Source organism: Tympanuchus pallidicinctus, unplaced genomic scaffold, assembly GCF_026119805.1.
Source record: "Tympanuchus pallidicinctus isolate F22 unplaced genomic scaffold, pur_lepc_1.0 scaffold21, whole genome shotgun sequence".
Classification (NCBI taxonomy): domain Eukaryota; kingdom Metazoa; phylum Chordata; class Aves; order Galliformes; family Phasianidae; genus Tympanuchus; species Tympanuchus pallidicinctus.
Window position 1 is genome coordinate 8,918,035 of NW_026294733.1, and position 20,737 is coordinate 8,938,771.

At 38.7% G+C, this 20,737-nt stretch overlaps 1 protein-coding gene across 3 annotated transcripts in view; it reads right to left on the minus strand.

Moving 5' to 3' along the window:
• SLIT3 (slit guidance ligand 3) overlaps window positions 1-20,737 on the minus strand; it is a 474,748-nt gene that overhangs the window by 92,590 nt on the left and 361,421 nt on the right. For all 3 annotated transcript variants that reach the window (XM_052684870.1, XM_052684871.1, XM_052684872.1), the window contains 6 exons: window positions 16,264-16,414; window positions 15,298-15,372; window positions 11,013-11,156; window positions 7,694-7,837; window positions 2,525-2,688; window positions 258-390 (listed from right to left, as the gene is read on the minus strand). In XM_052684870.1, coding sequence (XP_052540830.1) covers window positions 258-390; window positions 2,525-2,688; window positions 7,694-7,837; window positions 11,013-11,156; window positions 15,298-15,372; window positions 16,264-16,414 — 811 coding nt within the window. The remainder of the gene's footprint in view (window positions 1-257; window positions 391-2,524; window positions 2,689-7,693; window positions 7,838-11,012; window positions 11,157-15,297; window positions 15,373-16,263; window positions 16,415-20,737) is intronic.

Below are 20,737 nucleotides of genomic sequence, written 5' to 3' on the forward strand. Positions count from 1 at the left end.
GCACTTGTTCTCAACAAAGAACTAATGAGTGCAAGGATAGATAAGCACTGTTCCCATTGTACAGCAATGCAGTTGGTCAAGGAACAAATAAATATAAAAATAACAACAGTTAAAAGGTACAGAAAGCACCACAACACAAAATACCAGCCACTCTGTCACTGAAGTCAAAGGTAAAAGCCCCAAAGGACCCACAAAGCTTCCCCACAATGTAATGTCATGAACTTCTCATGAAAGGAGCCACGTGAAATGTAACTTACAGCTCAGTCACATCTTTGGGAATTCCTTTGGGCATTACTCGCAGCCCTTTGTTGCTGCAGCGTACCACCGAGTCCATGCAGGTACACTGGGAAGGACAAGGAGGAGAAAGCAAGCAGCTGCTTTCATCGTTACCTGCAGAGGAGAAATGGGATGCTCAGAAGGGAAATCAGCTTTCAACGCAGCCTGATGCACTTTGACAGCAGATTCTTACAAGGAGCAGTGAGGAACATCCCTGAATCCAGGCTAACCATCACAGAATTTTGAAGTTGCTCTTTGGATCAACATACAAGTTCTTCAGGCAACAACAGCAACAGTTGAAAAATTGAATGGCCGCATCTTTAAATAAATATATTACATATATGTTTTCTCCCAAGCAATATTTACTTCTCTGTAATCTTTCAAATACTGTAAAATCAGTTATGTGAATCCTAAATCCATCCTGTCCCCAGGATGGACATGGTGAAATGGATAACATGTTATCCTCAACTCATCTAGATAGATGACATTCACAATCTACTCTGTTCAAGGAAGACTTTTCTACAAATTCAATTTTTAGACGTTAATTTCTTATTTTCTAACATCAGCCTGGCACTTCATTTATCATTTGAATTGAGAATCTCATTGCTTTTGACAGGAACAACCAGGCAAACAACAAGCTGAGCAGCATACTTCCAACTGCTGGCTGCCCATCTGTGCACACATAAAAATATCTACATTTTCCAAAAATGGATTCAAAGTTCCATAAACAGATTAAATCCCATAATGGAAGAACAATAGGTTCTGCAGAACAAACCAAGTATTTGAAGTTAACAACACTCAGGCATGGATTTTCCCCAAAAACAACAGGCTTTACAAAACATGAAGCAAATGCATAATACAGTATCACGATGTATATGGAAGAAAACACTTAGTGGCACATTCTGTAGATGACAGCGAGGGGAACCACACAACTGTTTGAGAGTACAGGCAGCCTGAGTGGACCAGTGCCGAGACACAGGGCTGCAATCCAGAGCACAGTCAGCCGTCATTACGTGCCTTCAGTTGTTAAAAACTGATGCAAGGACTAATTGAGACTGATCTGTTTCTTCCTTCTCCCTGCTGGATGTACCCATGAGCATTGAGATTAAAGAATAGGAGTGGAACTCCTGCTACAAGATAACAACATTACCCATAAATGTACGGGCAGGGAGTCATTTGTATTCAGTGGGATGGAGAGGCATGACTAGTTTACAAAAGAACAGGGATTCTTTTTTTTCTTTTCTTCTCTCTAGTTGAGCTTTGCAGATGGAAACAAAATTCAAAGCCTTTCGGAAACCTGCAGAAAATGTATTTTCTGCATATTCAGCATATTCCATTTTCCCCTGAATTCTGTTTTTCACATCCTGCCACCACGTACCTTTCATTCACCACAGCTGTTTCACTGCCTGTGCAATGGAGAAAGCTCTGAAGTGTGGAATGTCATTTCATTGACCAGGATTTTTACTTTCCTAACTAAAAGCTAATTATTCCTTAAAGACTAAACTTGGTTCTCTTGTGCTCTGAGTCCAAAGCGTTTGGGCCTGCTGCCAGGTTGCCTGACTAGGGCAGAAGTTCATTTCAGCTCCAAACAGGAAACTCATATTACTCTCGAAGTCTCTTCAGAGGTATGAGTACCAACACATCTGAGCCTTAAAGCAACTACAGCCTACAAGTTAGTTAGTAGTGTATTCATCTGTCAGTTTTTCTTATTTTCCTTAAAATCTGCTTGATCATAAGAACTACCTAAAGAATAATGACATTCAAGGAATTTCTCTTTTCATTTGTAACATATGGACATAGCAAGGCACTAAGCATCACTGAGTCTTTAAAGGACCATCTGCATTTTTTTTTATTATTTCCCTGCATTCATTTGCTAACGGTTAAACCAAGCAGTTCCCCAAATACAGAATAAATTCCAATCAAAGATCACTCCCACAGGCTTCAAAGAATTTTAACTACGTGCATGAATAAGGAAGTGGGAGGAAGAGCTAGGGTTATATTGAGATTACACAGATCAGAGCATTCGTCTTTCATGAAATTGTTCTTTAAGTGAGGGTAGTGGAAATGCAGAATGTGGACAACAAGAATGAATGTAAACTGATAGGGAACAGTGATCTTCAGCTGTAGAAGGCTGTCTTCATCATCATCAAACAGAAATGTTCACCATGGATTATTGCCTGATAGGCAGGGAGGCGCTGACGCAGGGTCAACATTACCACAGACACCAAATTGGACTGGACTTTCTTACCCTCACAGGTGAAATCCTGGGTATCTACATCTTGGATTGGAATATCCTTCAAGAAAAAGGGTTTCAAGCAGCGTGGATTTCCACTGACAATTCTCTTCTTCCTCAGCCACTTTCCCAGCCAGGCCAAATGACAGTTACAATTAAAGGAGTTAGCCAGCAAATTGCTGAAACGGAACAAGATATAATTGCATCAAAAAAAGAACATACAGAAATACTTAAATAAATAGTGAAAAAAGACAGGTTCCACGTCCAGACTTTTTCCTGCCATCTGTTTCTGTGAGATCCTGTTCTGTTCTACAGACAGAGCACATGCTATGCAGTTTTGATAGGAATTAGCGTTGTAATAAAATATATATGCATATAAATATATGTTTATAAACCAAAGTACTTACTGCTGCATCTATTATTTAGATGCACTTGCATCACCAACAGGGCTTTACTCACAAGTGCATTTAAGCTCAAGCTATAGCCCACGCTCAAGCCTAAACTCAATTCACACAGTGGCACATATATGCACGGTCTTCAGAGGGGTGACTTCAGCTGATGCCACACAAAAGCTTAGCATACACCTACAGTACTGTCTCACGTGTGCAGTGGGGTGGGAGCTTCTTTTGGGTTGCTTACAGAAATAGTTGCATAAAGGTTGCCTGCATGCACATACGTATATACACATAGATGTATATTAAGCAGCGCTGTCAGCTTGGGCCACTCCTTATGAAATTTCCCTTCTATGCTCAGTACTATCTGAAAAACATATGATTTACTGCTTTCTGGACTTCACGAGGTCTGCATCAAATTGCAACCACTCCAGAATATCCTTCCAAAACAGCTTCAGCTTTGCTACAGCACTACGGTGTGCAGGACACAAAGAAACACACAGACAGCCTCTCTAAGAGGAAGGGATCTATAGCACAGCTTGTTTCAGCAGTGTTTGAAAAAAGAAAGCCCTATCCATTCTCTTGTCAGGCCACAAAAGCATAGATGGCACAGCCATTTCTCAGTGGGACACCTGTAACATAGATATCAGTACAGAGAAGCAATTATTCACATGCATTTCTTAATAGCCTGTGTTTCTTGAAAGGAGTGTAAGGTGACACTTATTTTGAACAAGGATCTTTCTAAGCTAGTTAGAATTAGAGTTGAGAATCCTGTACCAAAACTCGTATATATTATCTGTGTGTGTTTCATAATTAAATTTAAAATGAAGGCAAGAGGCTGACAGTCCTGGTAAAAGAGAAGGCTGACTCTTTTTCTGCACAAATACAGAGAGAATCAATAGCCTGAGTTTAGGACTCCATACTGAAGAAAAATGAACCGTCAGAGCCTCACGTATGGAAAACGCAGTGTCCAAACTAACGCTGAGGGAATTCTCACATCATACGTATGTCCAAGGCTTCTCATTTCAACAGAACAGAAAAATAGATTATCATGAAATTCCTCCATAGCACATCATATCTTAAAACAAAAAATGTTTCCTAAAGAAACACACACTTCAAATACAGGTGCAGTAGCTGAAGGTCTTGGAAATCTTCACTTGCAACATACTTTTGGAAACCTAAATGTGTAGCCAAGATCACATTAGGTTTTCAACCAAGCAAATCCTTTGGAATGCAATAGTGCTGAAGGTGAAAACATCTGGCACAGCTAAGGTGCAGCAACAAGAAAACAAATCCAAACAAATTCCTAACTGATGTAGGTCCTAGGTCAACATGACATCAGCAAAACGTGAGTTACAGCTGCTCTCCGTGTCAAAAAAGCACATTTCAGTCACTGCACACTACAATCACTGCAGCAGCCAGGAGCTCTGCATCTGTAATTACATGGGGAGCCAGCAGAGACTGTTGTACGTGTTGTAGAGGAGAAACAGGGACTACAGTACTCAGTTGAATGCTTGATAATAAGAATGCTCAACCTACTACATACTGACTAGGATTTGGTGGCAAGGCTAATTTGCTGTATAAAGATGAAAAAATAAAGAGGTTATGAAGAAGCTTTCAGTTGGAACATGCAGAAATGAAAGCATCCATCTAATTTTGGTTACTTTCTTTCTGAATTATTCTCCTTTTTTTTTTTAATCCATATTGGGTCCATACGCAGGGCACCTCATGTACTTTCCATACGGACATACTTTGGCATGAAGTGTGTTTAAACCAAGAGTTTAGACCTCCAAAGCTAAGTGAACCATTGCTTCAAACATAATTTGTTTCACTGATGGAAACGAGTGAGATCATATTCACAGAACAACTTCCACGACACAAATCCTTACAATGAAGTCACCCACGATTGGAAACAAGCAGCAGGTATATATAATCAGGTTACTGGAAAACATGCAGTTCAGAAAGTAAGGAAAAACTTGCAGAAACATACATATGGTCAGCCTACAGATCACTCCCATCAGAATAGTAATTATGCCCATTTTATAGAGGTTTCTTTAACTTCTTGTGTTACTGCCCATTAGCCGAGCAGCAGCAACTATCCACAAACCCTCACCTTTTTTCTTGGCAAACACATGTTAACATATCACTAAAAATATTAAATCCTTGGCTTACATTTGGATTATACTTTTCCTAGCAACCAAGCAATATTAAATGAGTGGAGAAATAACTCTGTTGTTCTGAAAGTTAAATAAATACAGGGAAAAATGTTAAAGATTTATCTTGTCACAATCACATGTGTTCTACTGACACTTTAGTGGCACTCGAATTTCATCCTCTGTCCAACTGAAGACCAGCCTCTTTCTTCTTTGTTTAATATAAAGGTGACGTGAGCACATATATACTCTTTCCAAGGCAAAACTGTGAGATTAAGGATCTCTGAAGTGTCACATTGGACAAGAGATCCCCTACGTGACTTGAAAAGCAACTGAAAGTCTAGGACAGCCAATTCTTTTCATAATTTTATCTTGGAATCTGGCTGTTCAAGTGAACTTATCACAAACATTGGGAAAATTGTTTTAAAAATTCATAATTAGTAATCAGAGTTCCCACATGCAATATTTAACCGCTGTAACAGAAGCAAAGCAATCACGCTTTTAGCAAAGATGTCTTACTAACATTAAATTCATAAGTGCTTCCTCAAGGACACAAACATATTTTCAAAATCAAGGGTGAATAGAAGTCTTGAGAAATGAAATATTCATATCCTACTACAAGCGTCTCTGTTAAAAATTGCAAAGGATAGAATATTAACCCTTTACATGAATTCTGGTGACCTGTTAGAAAAACATGCTGAAATGTGTCTGGATATTGTTGAAATTAGGCTGAATACATCTTGGGATTCAAGTAAAGTTTATGAGAGAATAGTTGCATGCTTAAGTCATGAAGAGGCAGTTCTGCTTACAAACATGCCCAATTGACACTATAAGGACTGAAAGACATGACCAAATACCACGTATACAAAAGTGCAGGTGCACTTCCAATTAGGATGCTAAACACATATTTTGACTAGTAACAATTAATAAGAACTGCTATTCTCTTCCTCAGTAATTTACAAAATTGATGTTTCTCCACTACTGAAAACCATTAGCACATCATTTTCAGAGCTGTCCATGTTTTGATAGTATCAGTGAGGCTGCTACACTGAGCAAAAATAAAAGGGGCAATGTTTTTTTAAGAGCTGTAAATACACCAAGATAAAAAAAGGAAAGAAACGTTAAATTTTGTAGGTTCTGGCTCCCACTGGCAGATACAGAGTTGAGTCATTGCAAATCCTAATTAACTCGCAAGTGTGGGCTGAATGGGGAAAGCAGTCATAGTATACATCTTCAACAGTGTTGTCATCTCACATAACTGCCTACAATAGAGTGCTTCTAGGAATTTGCATTTCGGATTTATCTGTGAAAGATCATTATGCCCTGTTATGTCCCAGTGTCACAAGAAGTCAAAAGCAAACCTCCTCCTGCCTGTACTGTTTGTGGATCACCTAAAAATGTACAGAATGTAAAAATGAACAAAACTTTTCCTCAAGACACCAGAAGAAACTTGCCATGACCAACACGATACTCAGCCAGGGCCAAAGCAATGCAGTCTTATTACGAGCAGCTTTAGCTTCTCTTGCTATAAATTCTAACATTCGTCATCTGCAGCTGAAAAAAGGAAACTGGGCATCTTCTAACAAAATATGACAAAGACACATCTGTGCAAACAAGGCAGGGACTTTGCAGACTGATTCAGAGTTACAGCTATGAAGGAAATACAGAAGCAGTCGTGCAATAAGCAGGCAGGCACTGCTTGCAGCACTGAGAGAACAAGCTTTCAGTAACTACCACTAGATTTGACCCGTGACTTGAAAACAGTCAATAAAAATAATCTGGTTGTCTTTATTTCTTTGTCCTCCAGCTTCAAGGGGGCTTTTGGGGCTACAGAAAATAAATGAAAACAAAATCTAGGTTCAAAACCTGAAATGCAATAGCTCCAATAGTTTGTTTTTATTGGACAATTAGGGTCTATTTTCAGGGCAGTGTGAAGTGAATTAATCAGACAACTTCCACTTACAGCAACATCAGGGTCCATATTCACAGCTGGAAACAAAGAGCAGACTTTCTTTCCATATTTATCAATCTGTACTTTATTAAAATGGACACATTGTAAGAAGTGCAGAAGAATATTTTAACAGCAATGGAACTGCTTCAAAGAAGTACTGAGAAATATAAGACAATTATCAGAAAAGCTTAGATTAGAAATTTCAAATTCACATTCAGCAGGACTGGAGTATTTTGTCTTATTAGGCTCTTCTGAAAATCTACGCATTAGCTACTTGTTTTCTTCTGATATTTATCTTATTCGACTGAAATCCAAGAAGGCTGCCGTTACAAAATTACTCCACTGAAACTAATGAAGCTCTGGGGAGCTCAAGTGTAAGATAAGCTACGCAGCTCTGAATCTGAAGAAGCTGCTTTACATGAACCCCTCTGGTGCACTGCACTAACATGGCAAAACATGCAGTCATTCTGCCTGAAATTGGCAACATCAAATTGGCAACAGTTCTAATGGTTTTATGAATGATACCCTGATGGTTTCAAACCTGTGATTTCAGGATAGGGTTTTCTTTCTTTAAATGAGGTTTTCCAAATAGGAATAAGACTTTTGATTTTGAAACTCAAATGCTGTCTCCTTGTAAAGAAAGTATGGAACAAAAACACCACAACGTTCACATTTTAAGATAACTTACATTGTAGACAAAGAGACTAATGTGCTGAAGGCTCCAGGTGTGATGGTGCTGATGTGATTGTCGTACAGAGAAAGAAGCCTCACCGAGCTCAGTCCAGCAAAGGTGTCGTTGTTTATGCAGCTGATAGAATTGCTCCTCAGCATCCTGAAAAGATTTAAGAAAGAACTTAAGAAATATTGGGAGTGGGTACAGTTTCAAGCTAGGATGTTCAGTTTCTAGGGCATCAGCAGATGGTTTGGCAATCACTAGGCTCCATTTTTATTGACTGCTGTAGGACTAAACAGCTAGAGGAGGGCTAAACTCATGTAAACGTTGTCTCCTGAATTTAAAATGCATTTCCTCTACATAACATTAGGAACTAATGGAAAATTGACATGTGAAATTAGTTTGGAATTAACGTTATCACTAGTGGTAAACTTGAATTACATGCTCTCAAGTCTCTTGATTTACTAAGTGTGTCTGAGAGCAAGATGTATTTCAGAGATGCATTGAGAAAGGCTGTCAGAAATGTGTGACAGTAACACTAACTGCATTGCTTCTATCGTGGATGTAATCCACAATGCAAAAGCATGGAAGGAAAGAGAGTCCTTAGCAGAAATGAAGGGATAGCTTAAGAAACATTTCCAGATGTAAAGCAAGCTCTGAAATCTTGTTAGTATCACTGATAGGACAGATAACAGTAACCATTCCATAACTGTTTTATTTTTGCTCTGTGTTTGTACCAGATGAATCAATGCTGTGTATCAGAAGATATCTTTCTCTGAGTTGTTATGGTAACAATGAACTCCACAATAATTTCTAATTAATTTGAAAGACTGTAGTGTCTTGTTTCTCTCCACAGCAAAAAAAGGCTTATGAGTATTTGTTACAATTCATGCCACTCAATAGCTGGATCTGTAAACATCACCATTGTAATATCTCTACTAAGGTGAAAAATTATTTAGTAATTAAAGCACACAATCAGAAATATACAGAATACATGCAGCTCATGCTGCTCTTCCAGTGGATTGATGCTCTGAATTGAGGACTGTTCATTCTATGGTATCACATTCTCGCAGTGAACAACGAAAATTCAGACTCTGTCAGAAGTCTGGCCTGCAATCTCCTGCAAGTTGGGCATTTAGGTGTCAGATTAGTAGACTTCTCAGAAACACCAAAGAGAGATTAAATATAGCAGAAAAGAAATCACAGTGTAATCACAAACACTCAGTGTGTAAGACCTGCATATTGCACTGCTTTAGCATTACTCTTCTCTGCATATAATAATCATCACAGCCACCACAGTCTCAGTAGTTTCTGTGCTGCAACAGGAATGAAGCCTTCAGAAAAATCCCAGACACAGAACTCACATCTTGTACATGGAGTACTAAGCTGCTTGAAAGCCAGGTCACAGGCTCCAAAAGGTGAGTGTAAATACAAAAAATAAGGCCTTCAGTGGCTTTGGTCACTTCAGGAAATTCATATATTGAAGCAGTAGGAAACATTTTTTCAATTCTGTATGTGAAGTATCAGACAGTAGTTCTGAAAGGTGGTTGGATTACAATATATATTTCATGGTGATCTATTACATTTTAGGAAAAAGTCTTCTAAGAACTGGACTACAACTCTGTCCAGCGTGGCCTCTTCATAAAAGGTCTTAACTTTAGTGTTCAGAACAAGTTAATCAATGGATAGACATATATGTCCCTGAAGCTTAAACCTTTGCTTTCATACCATGGTATACCATGCACTGTGTGCCCTTCCTGAATGAAAACTTATACTTACAGATCCTCATTTCATGCTGTGTGTATTTAGACTGCTTTATCAGCTAGGGAGAAATGTAGGTCAGGTCAGCAGGACCTGAATATTAAGTATCTTTTTATTTAAAAAATGCTGACTGCTCTTTTGGAGTATGGCTACAGACTGCTTTACATTATGAAAATCAATTTAGTATCTATGAACAATATTTTAAATTCCCTTAGTAAAATGCTTACATTAAAGAACAGATGGCTGTAACCACAGGAAAATAATGTTAAGGAATAATAGAAGAAAAGATCCCTATTTGTCATTACAGGCCAAAGTCCTCCAAGTGAAGCCTGGATATTTTTTTCATACTTGTACTGAAGGAATCGTGCGATGATATTGTGCAACACAAGATGCATGTGCTGCTAATGATGAATACATTGCAGATTTTAAATTCCATTTTGATTCCTAGAGTCTTCATAATGACAGCAGCCACCTCATCAAGTGATTTCTTTCCACAGCAGGGAGACTGTGCAGAAGTGGGTATTTTTCACATGCAGATCATACTCATCGCTTGGCATGAATCTCTGCGGTCACCAGAGGCCTGACTGCTTCTCAGGATAGGGAAAAGGAGTTGATAGGATGCCATCTTGAAATCCTGTCTTTGAGCCTTCTTCCAATATATTTTTTAACTTGAAAGTAAATGAATGCTACTTACTATGAGTTTATGTATAAGCAATACTTGTAAGAAGTAAATTGCAAAGTTGTTCTAAGAGCAAAAGTAACACCAAACTGATTTCTTATGCATTTGTGCTCTGTGCCTCATATGCACTGTCCCCAACCACAACCATGTTAATAGTACAGCTGCAGGAATGTTTTATAGCACTTGAGGCTATCTGGACATCTCAAAGCCACGTGTGTGCTCATGGCCAGCTATTCCTGGTGCAAAGTGAGCGGGGCAGCTACCTTCTGCCAGCAGGACCTGCAATAATTTGGTTAGGACCACCTTAAACTGCTTAGCTACACCAGCTTTTGGTTGTGGCAATAATTCAAGACTTTTTTCTTTGGCTCCTGCTGATTTCCTGTAGCTTATAGGATATTAAAAATCCCTTTGGTTCCTCCTCTCCTCTGAGGTTTGGTTTACACAGACCAACAATTCCAATTTGGATGGAGGGGGTTGTGGGTAGATGAACTAATAGTTAACAAATACATTCACAGAATCACAGAATTGTAGGGGTTGGAAGGGACCTCCAGAGATCATCGAGTCCAACCCCCCTGCCAAAGCAGGTAATTCCCACACACCTTGTTTCTATAGGAAATAGTGTAAGTATTAAGTGATTAAAAGCACCTAAATTTGGCAGGTTCACCATCAAGTTGCTTCTGAAACTTTTGAAAATCTGTTTTCTTCTACAGAAAGTACATCAATCTCTCACCTACTCAGGACTTTACTCAGCTATTTACTGCAGGTTCATCACACTGAAACAAGACACTGTGTTCGAGCTTGTTTTCTAGTAACAGATTTTAGCAAGCATAGCTGAATTTGAGTGTTCCCACTCAAGATACAGCGGAAAAGAGAAAGACAGGTGTTTGCACTCACAATGTCTTCAGCCCCGTAAGGCCCCTAAACATTCGTCCATGCACTGATTCCAGTTGATTCTCTGTCAGAATCAGCTCCTGAACTCCTGAAGCTCCATCAAACGTGCCTTCTCGAATCTCCTTGATCTTATTATTGCTCAGATTTCTGGAAAGAGACAACCAGTCACAAAAAGAAAAGGATTAGTGTTTCATTCAAAACACGTATCATCACACTGGAAAGGAGAAGGACAGTTATATGCTTTTCAGTGGTTATCTAGTAAAGCATGCAGTCAGCAAGGAGAGGATAGAGCAGCTCAGAAGTGTATTTAATGTACTTACAAATAGCTCTCTTCACTCCACTTATAAAAAATACAGATCAGATTATCAAGAGTATTTAAATCCATGGAATTACCAGCTCTAATACCTCATCTCATTGACGGTAAGTGTCTCAGACCTGCTATAAACAGGGTTTTTTAACACAGATTAACATCCTTGAATTTACAGATTCTGCTTGGGACTGGGTGCTCAACAGAAACAGTATTACTACCACTGAAATAGGGACCATCATATTGAAACATGTTTATTTAGCAAACCACAGTCTTTATTTTAAACTGACCACTGGTATAAATGTAAAAAACTGTGTGACTGAATGCATCTGATACAAATTTTAACATGCGCACTCATGAGCTCTTGGGCATTTAAATTTAATACCATCTTTTAGAATGAAATGAGTATCATTTAACTCTCCATTCACACCTACTGCAATACACAACATTGTTTTCTAAATATTTACTCTGCCTCTGCAGCCTCAAGATGTTTGTTGTAGATCAACACTGGAGAACTTCAGTCTAGAAAGTCAAATGAACTCCTGATGGAATGAAAAGTGAATCTTCTGAATATTTCATGTTTGTGAAAAACCCAGTGAATAGAGAGCTTCTGAATGATAAAATGCCCTTAGAGATGCATAAAAATAAATGGCTTTTAATTATTTAAAACACTTATGTAAAGGCCATAGCACATGAAAACCTTGGGCCTCAGTCCTTCAAGCACGCCCTTATGGAGTCCTGTACAGACTGTAGTGAGTAATCCTATTTGTTTAGGCTTTTGACAGGCAGCACTATTTTTGTTTCACTGTCTACAATAAAAAAGAGAAAGTAAAAAATACACTCTTGTTCCCAAGAAGATGCCAAATTCCAACACTATTGCTAATACTGAACAGTATCTTATTCCAGAAATGATCCACTACACACAGCATGAGTAATAGTTTCAAAATCCAATTCCAGGTGATATAAAACAAATGACAAACTATCAGCTTAGCACCTGGGCTACAATGCTCAGAAGAACAGGCAATCTTGTTGGGATAAAAGTCGACAGAAGACATGGCAACAGGACAGCCTGGCCTCAGACACGAATAATGTGGGTCTTGCTCTTTTCAGAAGTCATCACTTAATCTAAAAATGTTGAGTCTTGGAGATATGTTTCAAGTGGGAAACCTGAGTATGCTGGTTTATGTCTGCTGAAATACTGTCAGACTCTGGGCCCAGCATGTGGTCCATCACCTCTGTGCATTCTGTGCATTCTGTGACCAGAAAGGAGCATGCCAGCAATCAGCAAAAAATGATATAGAAGTGTATAGAATACTTAAATGCTGGTTTTGCTTTCCAGAGGTTTTGTACTTCGTGCTAACACTTACACAAAGACTTAATGTGAGTTAAAAACAAGTCAGGGATGGATATTCTGACATATGCATTTAATTTAGGGGCTCAGCTATTTCTATAATGGAAACGTTTATAGCTCAGCATCTCTTTTGAATACTGACATAAATAATTGCTCCCAACGATCCCTTTCATAGTTCAGTTCACACCATGATGCTCATTTGTACAAAAATAAATGTATAACTAAATAAATGTTTGTGGTGGGAAAGGAGCATGAGTTTTTAGAAGACTTTTGACTTTCAACTCACAGACTGCAGACTGACCTACATTTGTAGTTAAATGTTTTACTAGTTATTTTTTTACCATCTAAAAGATATTTAGTCATGTTTCCTAAAAATGGGTGCAATTTTAATGGATGATCATAAACTCAAGGCAAAACATGCAAATACTGGCACCTTTACACCAGCCAAACCATCTCAATTTTCTTTGCTGGCAAGGGACCTCTGTAGAAAAGCAACTTCATTCATTAAAGTAAATAATGCCTCCTCATTTCAACAACATAAAATCATCCAAAAATACGCTAGCAGTTGCAGAAAAGCCCAATTACAAAGAGTACAAAGTACTCTTCCCACGCAAGAGATTTGGAAATCCAAGATTAAACAGTATAACAAAGTTGCAAGAGAAAAGATTTACAGAGGGTAAAGAAGATAGAGCCCTATAATACCACTTGAAGTACTGTCAATTACAAATTTCTTTATTTGTTTTCCCAAATTAAAGTTTCACTTATCAGAACGCAACAGAAAGTTGGTAGATGACAGCAATTACTCTTCTGAGTCAATATATCATCCCTACGGCCTTACCCGCTAGAATAACAGACATGAGAAATTACATACTTTGCAGTCTAGAATTACCAGAAAAAATAATCAACTGCTGATACAAATCTTGAAAAATAAAAGCAGTGGAACTTTTGCCTGCTCTGCAACTCAAGAGAGCTTCAGTCTGTCCTTCCCAGCACTAAAATTATGTTTCCTAGATGATGACTGCAGCACTTGACAAGGAACTTTTTTTTTTCTATGAGAAAAATTCTGACAGGCTTTACAGCAAACCCCCATTATAGAAAAACCCCATGGTCTCACAGTGCTACACTTCCCTCAGGACCTGTTCTTGAAATACTGAAAGACAGTGGAAAAGGAGTCCTGAGTATTTCCCAAGGTACCTATGGCCTCTGGCAGGATCCAAAGAACACAGTCTGATAGTGATAAGGCAAAGGGGGAAAAGAAGGGAGATTTAGATTAGATGTTAAGGGGAAATTCCTTACTCAGAGACCCTGGAACATGCTGTGCAGAGGAACTGTGGATGCCCCATCTGTGGAGGTGCTCAAGACCTGGGAGAGAATTGATCTGATCTGGTGGGAGGTGGCCCTGCCCATGGCAGGGGGTTGGAACTGGAAATGCTTTAAGGTCCCTTCCAACACCTTCCAGCCATTCTACATTCTACAACTCTGTAGTCAACCTGGTCACTCTAGAGGGCTATTATTTCCTTAGGGACTCCCTGATTTACCATAGTGATAAATTTTAATCCGATTTCCAGACATTTATTTTAGGCAAGAGGTGAAAAGAAAATTTCAGAAAGCCAAGGATTCCTTTATGTGTTGCTATGAATAGGAAATGAACAGATTTAGGAAGCTCTCAAGGTGAGATTGTTCACACAGTTCACTTTTCAGTCAGATTTCACTCAGCTTATGGCTAAAGTTTATAATAATATTATTTCTGTTGATCTTCTTACTTCAACACAGAACAAGCTGGGTGCTACTCAGACTTCACAGAACCATTCATCCTGCCATACCTTCCAGGTTAATTTTAACATTTCACTATGGTGTTCATCACCAAATTACCACAAACACAACCACCAGAGTGCAGCCCAACTGCAAAAGCTCTGCTTGGTTCTTTTATTTTTCTGTTTTAACATACTAACGACTTGTTCTGAGAGGAGTTTTCCCTAGAATATAACAGGCTGTTGGTGTGCATAGGGTTTTAAAGTATAGTTTAGGAGGAGAACCCCAAAGCTATTGCATTCTTGAGGAGAAATGAAGCTTGCAGTGAATATTTTACAGCTTGTAACAAGTCTGGCTGGCTTTTACAGAACGAGTCCTTCTCTGGAACAGGATGGCACTGGAAGACTTAAATACTACAGACAGACAGAGAAATATACTCAGTGACATTCACACACTCATGCAGAAGAGCAGATTGATGGTATCACTGAAAAAGGAGGCATGTGATAAGCACACACAACATTCCACAATTTCATTTCCACTAAATAAAATCTATTTCTATATAATAAGTGACAGGAGACTGCAACCTCAATTGCCATGGCAAAATTTATGCTTAGGGAACAAACAGCAGGTTAACAGCTGATTCTGACTTTTATCTCCTCAAGAAACTTCAGTTTCTGCTTATTAAACCAACTACTAAACTACTCTCCGTAGTTTAACTGGGCCTGTCCATCTAAGAGTTAACTCATTCTGTTTCCTTAAATTTACATTAAAAACAACAAATTCTGCTACGACAGTAGTAAACCAAAAACTTCAATCCTTCCTCCTTCCTTGAAGTTCAAGACAACGCAAATTCTAACAAGCAAATAACTTGAACTTACATTTTTCTGAGGTTGGGCAGTTTCTTGAAGAGTCCAATAGCTTCCAGAACAGAAATATCATTGTCATTCAAACGCCTGAAGGGAAAAAAACAAAAAGACATTTAATGCTTCACAGATCTCTTTAGATATATCTCTGTGACATACAGGACTGTCACAAAGAGAGAATTATGACCTTTGCAAATAAGATACTATCTGCCATGTGTCTCAGACTCCCGGAGCGTAAAAAGATATAAAAGCTCAGGATGCCTTTAAGAGTGTGATGCCAAAGGACAGTGTAAGAATGCCTTCTTTCAGTGCACACAGTAAGATATTATTAACCTTCACCATCACAAGGCTTTGTTTGCATGTCTAAATCTCCCTCATTCATCCTATAAAAGAGATGTGCAGTTGAAGATCTAGTCCACTTCAGTAGAAGCAATTTGATACCAATTTATTTCCCATAAAATTCCATTGATCTTCAAAAATAATGCAAAAGCTGCCATCCTGGCAGGCTTGGGATGCAAATCCTTTCTCTGGTGGAGTTCAGTTTTTCTACACAGAGACTTCTCTGTGTTTCTGGACATCTCTTTCCTATATTCTTCTATCTTAGCTTTGGAACAACAGTTCACATACTGTTTCGTAAGGTCAAAAAAAGACAATTATGTTTGAAAAAGACAATTACATTTGACACAAAGGCGTCAAAGGAAGAGGAACCATGAAAATGGCTCGTGTGAGCCACGTGACAAAGCAGTATGTCACGAAGACATGGAGAAGGAGCTGATGCACAAGGCCATGGCTCCTTCCTCATGTCTGTATTTAGCGTGAGAGCTAAGGAAGTAAGAAAGATGTGGTGCTCCTCCAGAACAAAATTAACCTACCCAGTTTCACATGGCAAGGTGCCTTGATTTGCTAAGCCCTTATACAGCCTTTAAAATCTAGGAAAACCAACATGCCTGACTGAGCACATCTTGGAGAGGCCGCACTTACAGATCAGTGGTATATTCAGGAAGGTGGCTGGGTAACCGGGTGAGCTTTTGGTTGGAGCAGTCCACAACTGTTCCCTCACAGCGACACTTCTCAGGACAGACAAGATCCATGAAACACTTCCCAGTGAATTTACTTCTGTAATCCTCTGACCCTGCAATAAAGGGAAAATACATTCCAGCAAACAGCTCCTGATAACTGCAGCAATCAGTTGAGACTTATGGAACTGGTTTTCAACACTGCCTCTTGTCAGCTACAAGCTTCTGCACTCAATTTTAATACTTGCAAAAAGTTTTTTCAACAATTTTTCAAATGACTCTCCCAGAGTAGCCTCTGTTTTTTCATTCTTCCCTTGACAAATTAATTCCTTGTCTACCTAACCAGCATACCTGTTAAGGCATTTTTTTTACATCTGTAGATAGCCGAGAGGTCTGCTGCAAGGAAGCTCCAGCAAAGTTATTTTTTCAGATTTTGCACTTATTCCAGCAGATAGGCAGAGGAATCACATGAAGGCAGGAGTTATTTTGATGCATTCAAATGACAAAACTTTTCTAATGAAGTCATTAAAAAAACCCCAAATTTTCAAACCTCAGCTCTTGAAGCTATCTTAGAGACCAACCCTGTGTAAGAGTACCTTGTCAACAATTTCCGACAATTAGACACCTTTATTAACTGCATTAAACAAACAGTAGAAGAAAGTAATAGCACTTTAAATCATTTTCATTTTAATTAAGAAACGGGTAGACCATACTTAGTGAGAAGCATTCCCTCATGTGCCGTTATACCATGATTGCCAGACCTCTCTGACTAGGTTTTTTGACCCATTCTAATGAAATGCTTTTCCAATTAGGCTCAGTGAACTAATCTGTCCTTTTCTGATTTGGTTTTTCTCTTTTAATAACAGCAGGTTTGAAACTTGATCTCTGTGTTTCATGGAACCAGCAGCATTAATAAATGTGTGTGCAATCAAAGTGTTGCCAAGACAGACCCCGCCATGCAATACCTGCCCACTCACTTCATATTTCACAACGGAAACTCCAGAATTGTCTCAGGAATTCTGTGCAATATCCAGCAATCATAACTACCAAGAAATAGTTTTAACTTTTGCAGAGTCCAAAAAGCCAATTTCAACGCTTTCTCAGGAATGATTTGAGCATGTTCAGATTTTGCAAAGAACCATAAAACAGCAGTGGAAACTTCAACTGAAATTTTGTTTTAGAGACGTGACAACATTCTTTACCTGCTGCCCTCTTCCAGACTGATCATTACACCAGTACTCATTTCATCAATGGACACTATTTATTTTTTTCAGAAGGAAAAAGGAATCACCTACAATTTCTACTATTTTAACTTCTGTTACACATTACCTGCATCGGGTGATGCATTGAAAGCAAGCAGTTCCGCAAGCAATCTAACATTTTGATTCCATTGACACACTTGGGTTTGGTTTTGTAAAAGCTAGATTATGATAAACATTAAACATGCAGCTTTGTACACTAACACCTTTGTGGTGGTAATCACCTGCAGGTTATCATGGTTCTTGTAAATTATACATCTGTAATGAGACTTGACTACTGTTTTATAGCCTGATGGCACAGCACTTAAAATATGAGGAGCACCGGGCATTTTGAAGTATTTCTAACATACTTAACATTTCTTCTTACAGCCATAATTTAAAATGCTTTTTTTGGGGGAAAAAAAAAAGAAGCACATCGGATTTCCCATCCTAAAAATTGCAGGCTTGTAATTTTCTGGATAAAATGTCAAGTGACAAATGTACAATTTCTTGATTCCATAAACAGCTGTATTTTCTTAGGCTTATAAAGCAGTACTTATGGTTGCTTATGATTCCTCAAAACAATGCCAACTATGAACAGCTACAAGGATCAGTTTATTAAAACTGCTACAGTTATAGTACACATTGAAAAAAAAAAACAGAATTTTTCAGTGATCAGAAAGTGTCTTGGAATTCCCCAAATTAACCCCTGAAGAAGCAATTCTAACTTGCATTATATAAGCATTCTTTGAATGAATAATCACAACCATCATGAGGTTACACAGGGTAAGATTTTATTAAGTATACATATTTGTCTTACAGATACAGGATTAATATTCCTAAGGAAAACAGAGAAGGAGGAGAAAGTAAGTGGGACGTTTTGTGAAGGAGAAAAGAGTGTATATAACATCAGAGGGTGATGGTTTTCTTTTTTTTTTTCTTTCATAGAAGCTTTTTGGCAGAGTCAATAAAGGATATTTACCTCATTTTGGCTTATCATACTGACACTCCTGATGATGTATAACTTTCCAGCCTGCAGCAGCCATGGGAAGCTGTTGTCATGCGGCCATCAGTGCACTGCCTCCACACAGCAGGCGAAAGCCCTCTCAACTCAGTAGGAGAGGAAGGGACCTTCATACCTTCCTTCCTTCCTTGTTGCATTTTATTTAACTTTATAAAAATATTTTATAAAATAAAGGTTTGAATACGAATTACCCAGGTAGGCACAGTCAGAAGTTCTCAATGGCACAAATACGCTCAGCAAGTACTTAGTCACCCATTAGGCCGTGAGAAAGCAGGAATCATCTGCCAACAGCTAAACAAAATTTACTGTTTGACCTGAGCCTTGAGGTCACTTTGACAGGTGGCTGCTCTATTAAGATATTCCCATCTGGGATACTAATACGAAATGGAGCCATCTGCTTGCACAACTAGTTAGGTACATACACCCATTGCTATCTTTATTGCTGCATTGCTACAGGGCTCTGAGTGGATATGACAGGAATCAGGAAGCACGATCAACAACCCATGCATGCAGAGCTTTTCCTAAAATCACCCGTGGAAAGCCATGGAAAAGAGGCACAGAGAACACACTTGACTTTTACTATTCCAGAGCTGCCATTTGGTCATTTTATTAGATGTGAAAGCACACGTGCAGTGTAGATGAGAACACTGTGAAGCCTGGCTGAATGTAAAACATGACCAGGAGTTTTCAGTAATTTCCAAAAGGAAGAAGTAATTTTAATATCGGTATTATGAGGAGCCAAGGCAAGAGCAAGGCATGTATTTTATTGAGGGTAATGCTATTTATCTGAATTGCTAGTTACACTGATAACATTTTCATTTCACAATCTACGTGACATTGCTACAGGTATCAGTGCATTGTAATTCATGCAGCATCAGTGAGCAACACCAAATGCCATTTTACAGAACAGCAGTACCATGATAAAGAAACACTACATTTCCAAGCACTCACATATTTCAGGGGCCTCTCTACTACTCACACAGAGAAATTAGGCAGCACAGATAAAGAGCTTTTTCTGCTCTTGTAAGCAATTGCTTAGAAAACCTGATTTCAGTTTTTAAAAATGAGCAATTCCAAAAAGACTCAAAAGGAGTGCTGAATGATGCGCTCTGGAAAAAATCAAGCTATTTTTATTCAAGGCATGATGGCTGACCTGATATTTTCCTTCTATAAAACATAGATCCAACTGTCTGAAATTTGGCAAAAATAAGATCACGGACATCACGGATCTAACACTTGGCGAAAACCCCAGGACATCCTGACATCTACTTCTTTACTTAACCACTTGATCACAACTTTCATACATTTTCAGAGGAAAAAAAACACAGGATGTACATTGTTTTATATCATTTCCCATCCAAAGCATTAATTCTTATCTGTAATTACACAGAAAATCTAAAAATCACGTATGTCCTCGTTCTGATGCTCCACAACAGGTATGCAGCAGCTCTGTGAGATTACACAGCATTTCCATACAAGAAAACTTCTGCACAAGGCCCTCAAAGTACTTTATGAAATATGTGTAATAACTTCTGGGAGGAAAGTTAGGAAGAAGTACATTAAAGGTCTTACCTATGCTGGCTGATCCAAAAGGGCTCATTAGAGTATGTTGATTCAGCTCTGCGCTATGTGATCATTGGATAACTGCTTCCATACAGGCCACATGACCCGTGTCATTTCATGATAAGATATAATGCTTTGCAGAGTCTTCTGTAGGTTAAAGTTCTTCTGCAGCATACTTCTTCATAATGAAATGCCAGCACAGTAAGACTGCTCAAATCAGGTCCAAGGTTACATTAAGCATCAGACATCTCATTACACAACACGGCATCCAAAAAGTCCCTCAAGCAGAAGGACTCACAGGACAGCTCAGATAGAGATGCAGTTTACATTATTCATAAGGTAAGTAGACAAAAAAGAGTTTTCATCTCTGTAAGTATGACTGGAGCCACCCTTGAATCTTATTCACCAACAGGATGCCTCACTTTCTCCTTCTAAGAGCAACTAAACAGATTAATTACTTGGAAACGGTTATTCAGCATGCAAGCCCTTTGGAAAGTCAGACCCAACATCACCAGGGTCCCCCCAGCAGTCCACAGGTGCCTGGAGTCTGGTTAAGCAACACACATCACCTTTTTGACTTTTCCTGTGAGAAAAGGGGAATCTCTCACCTTTTG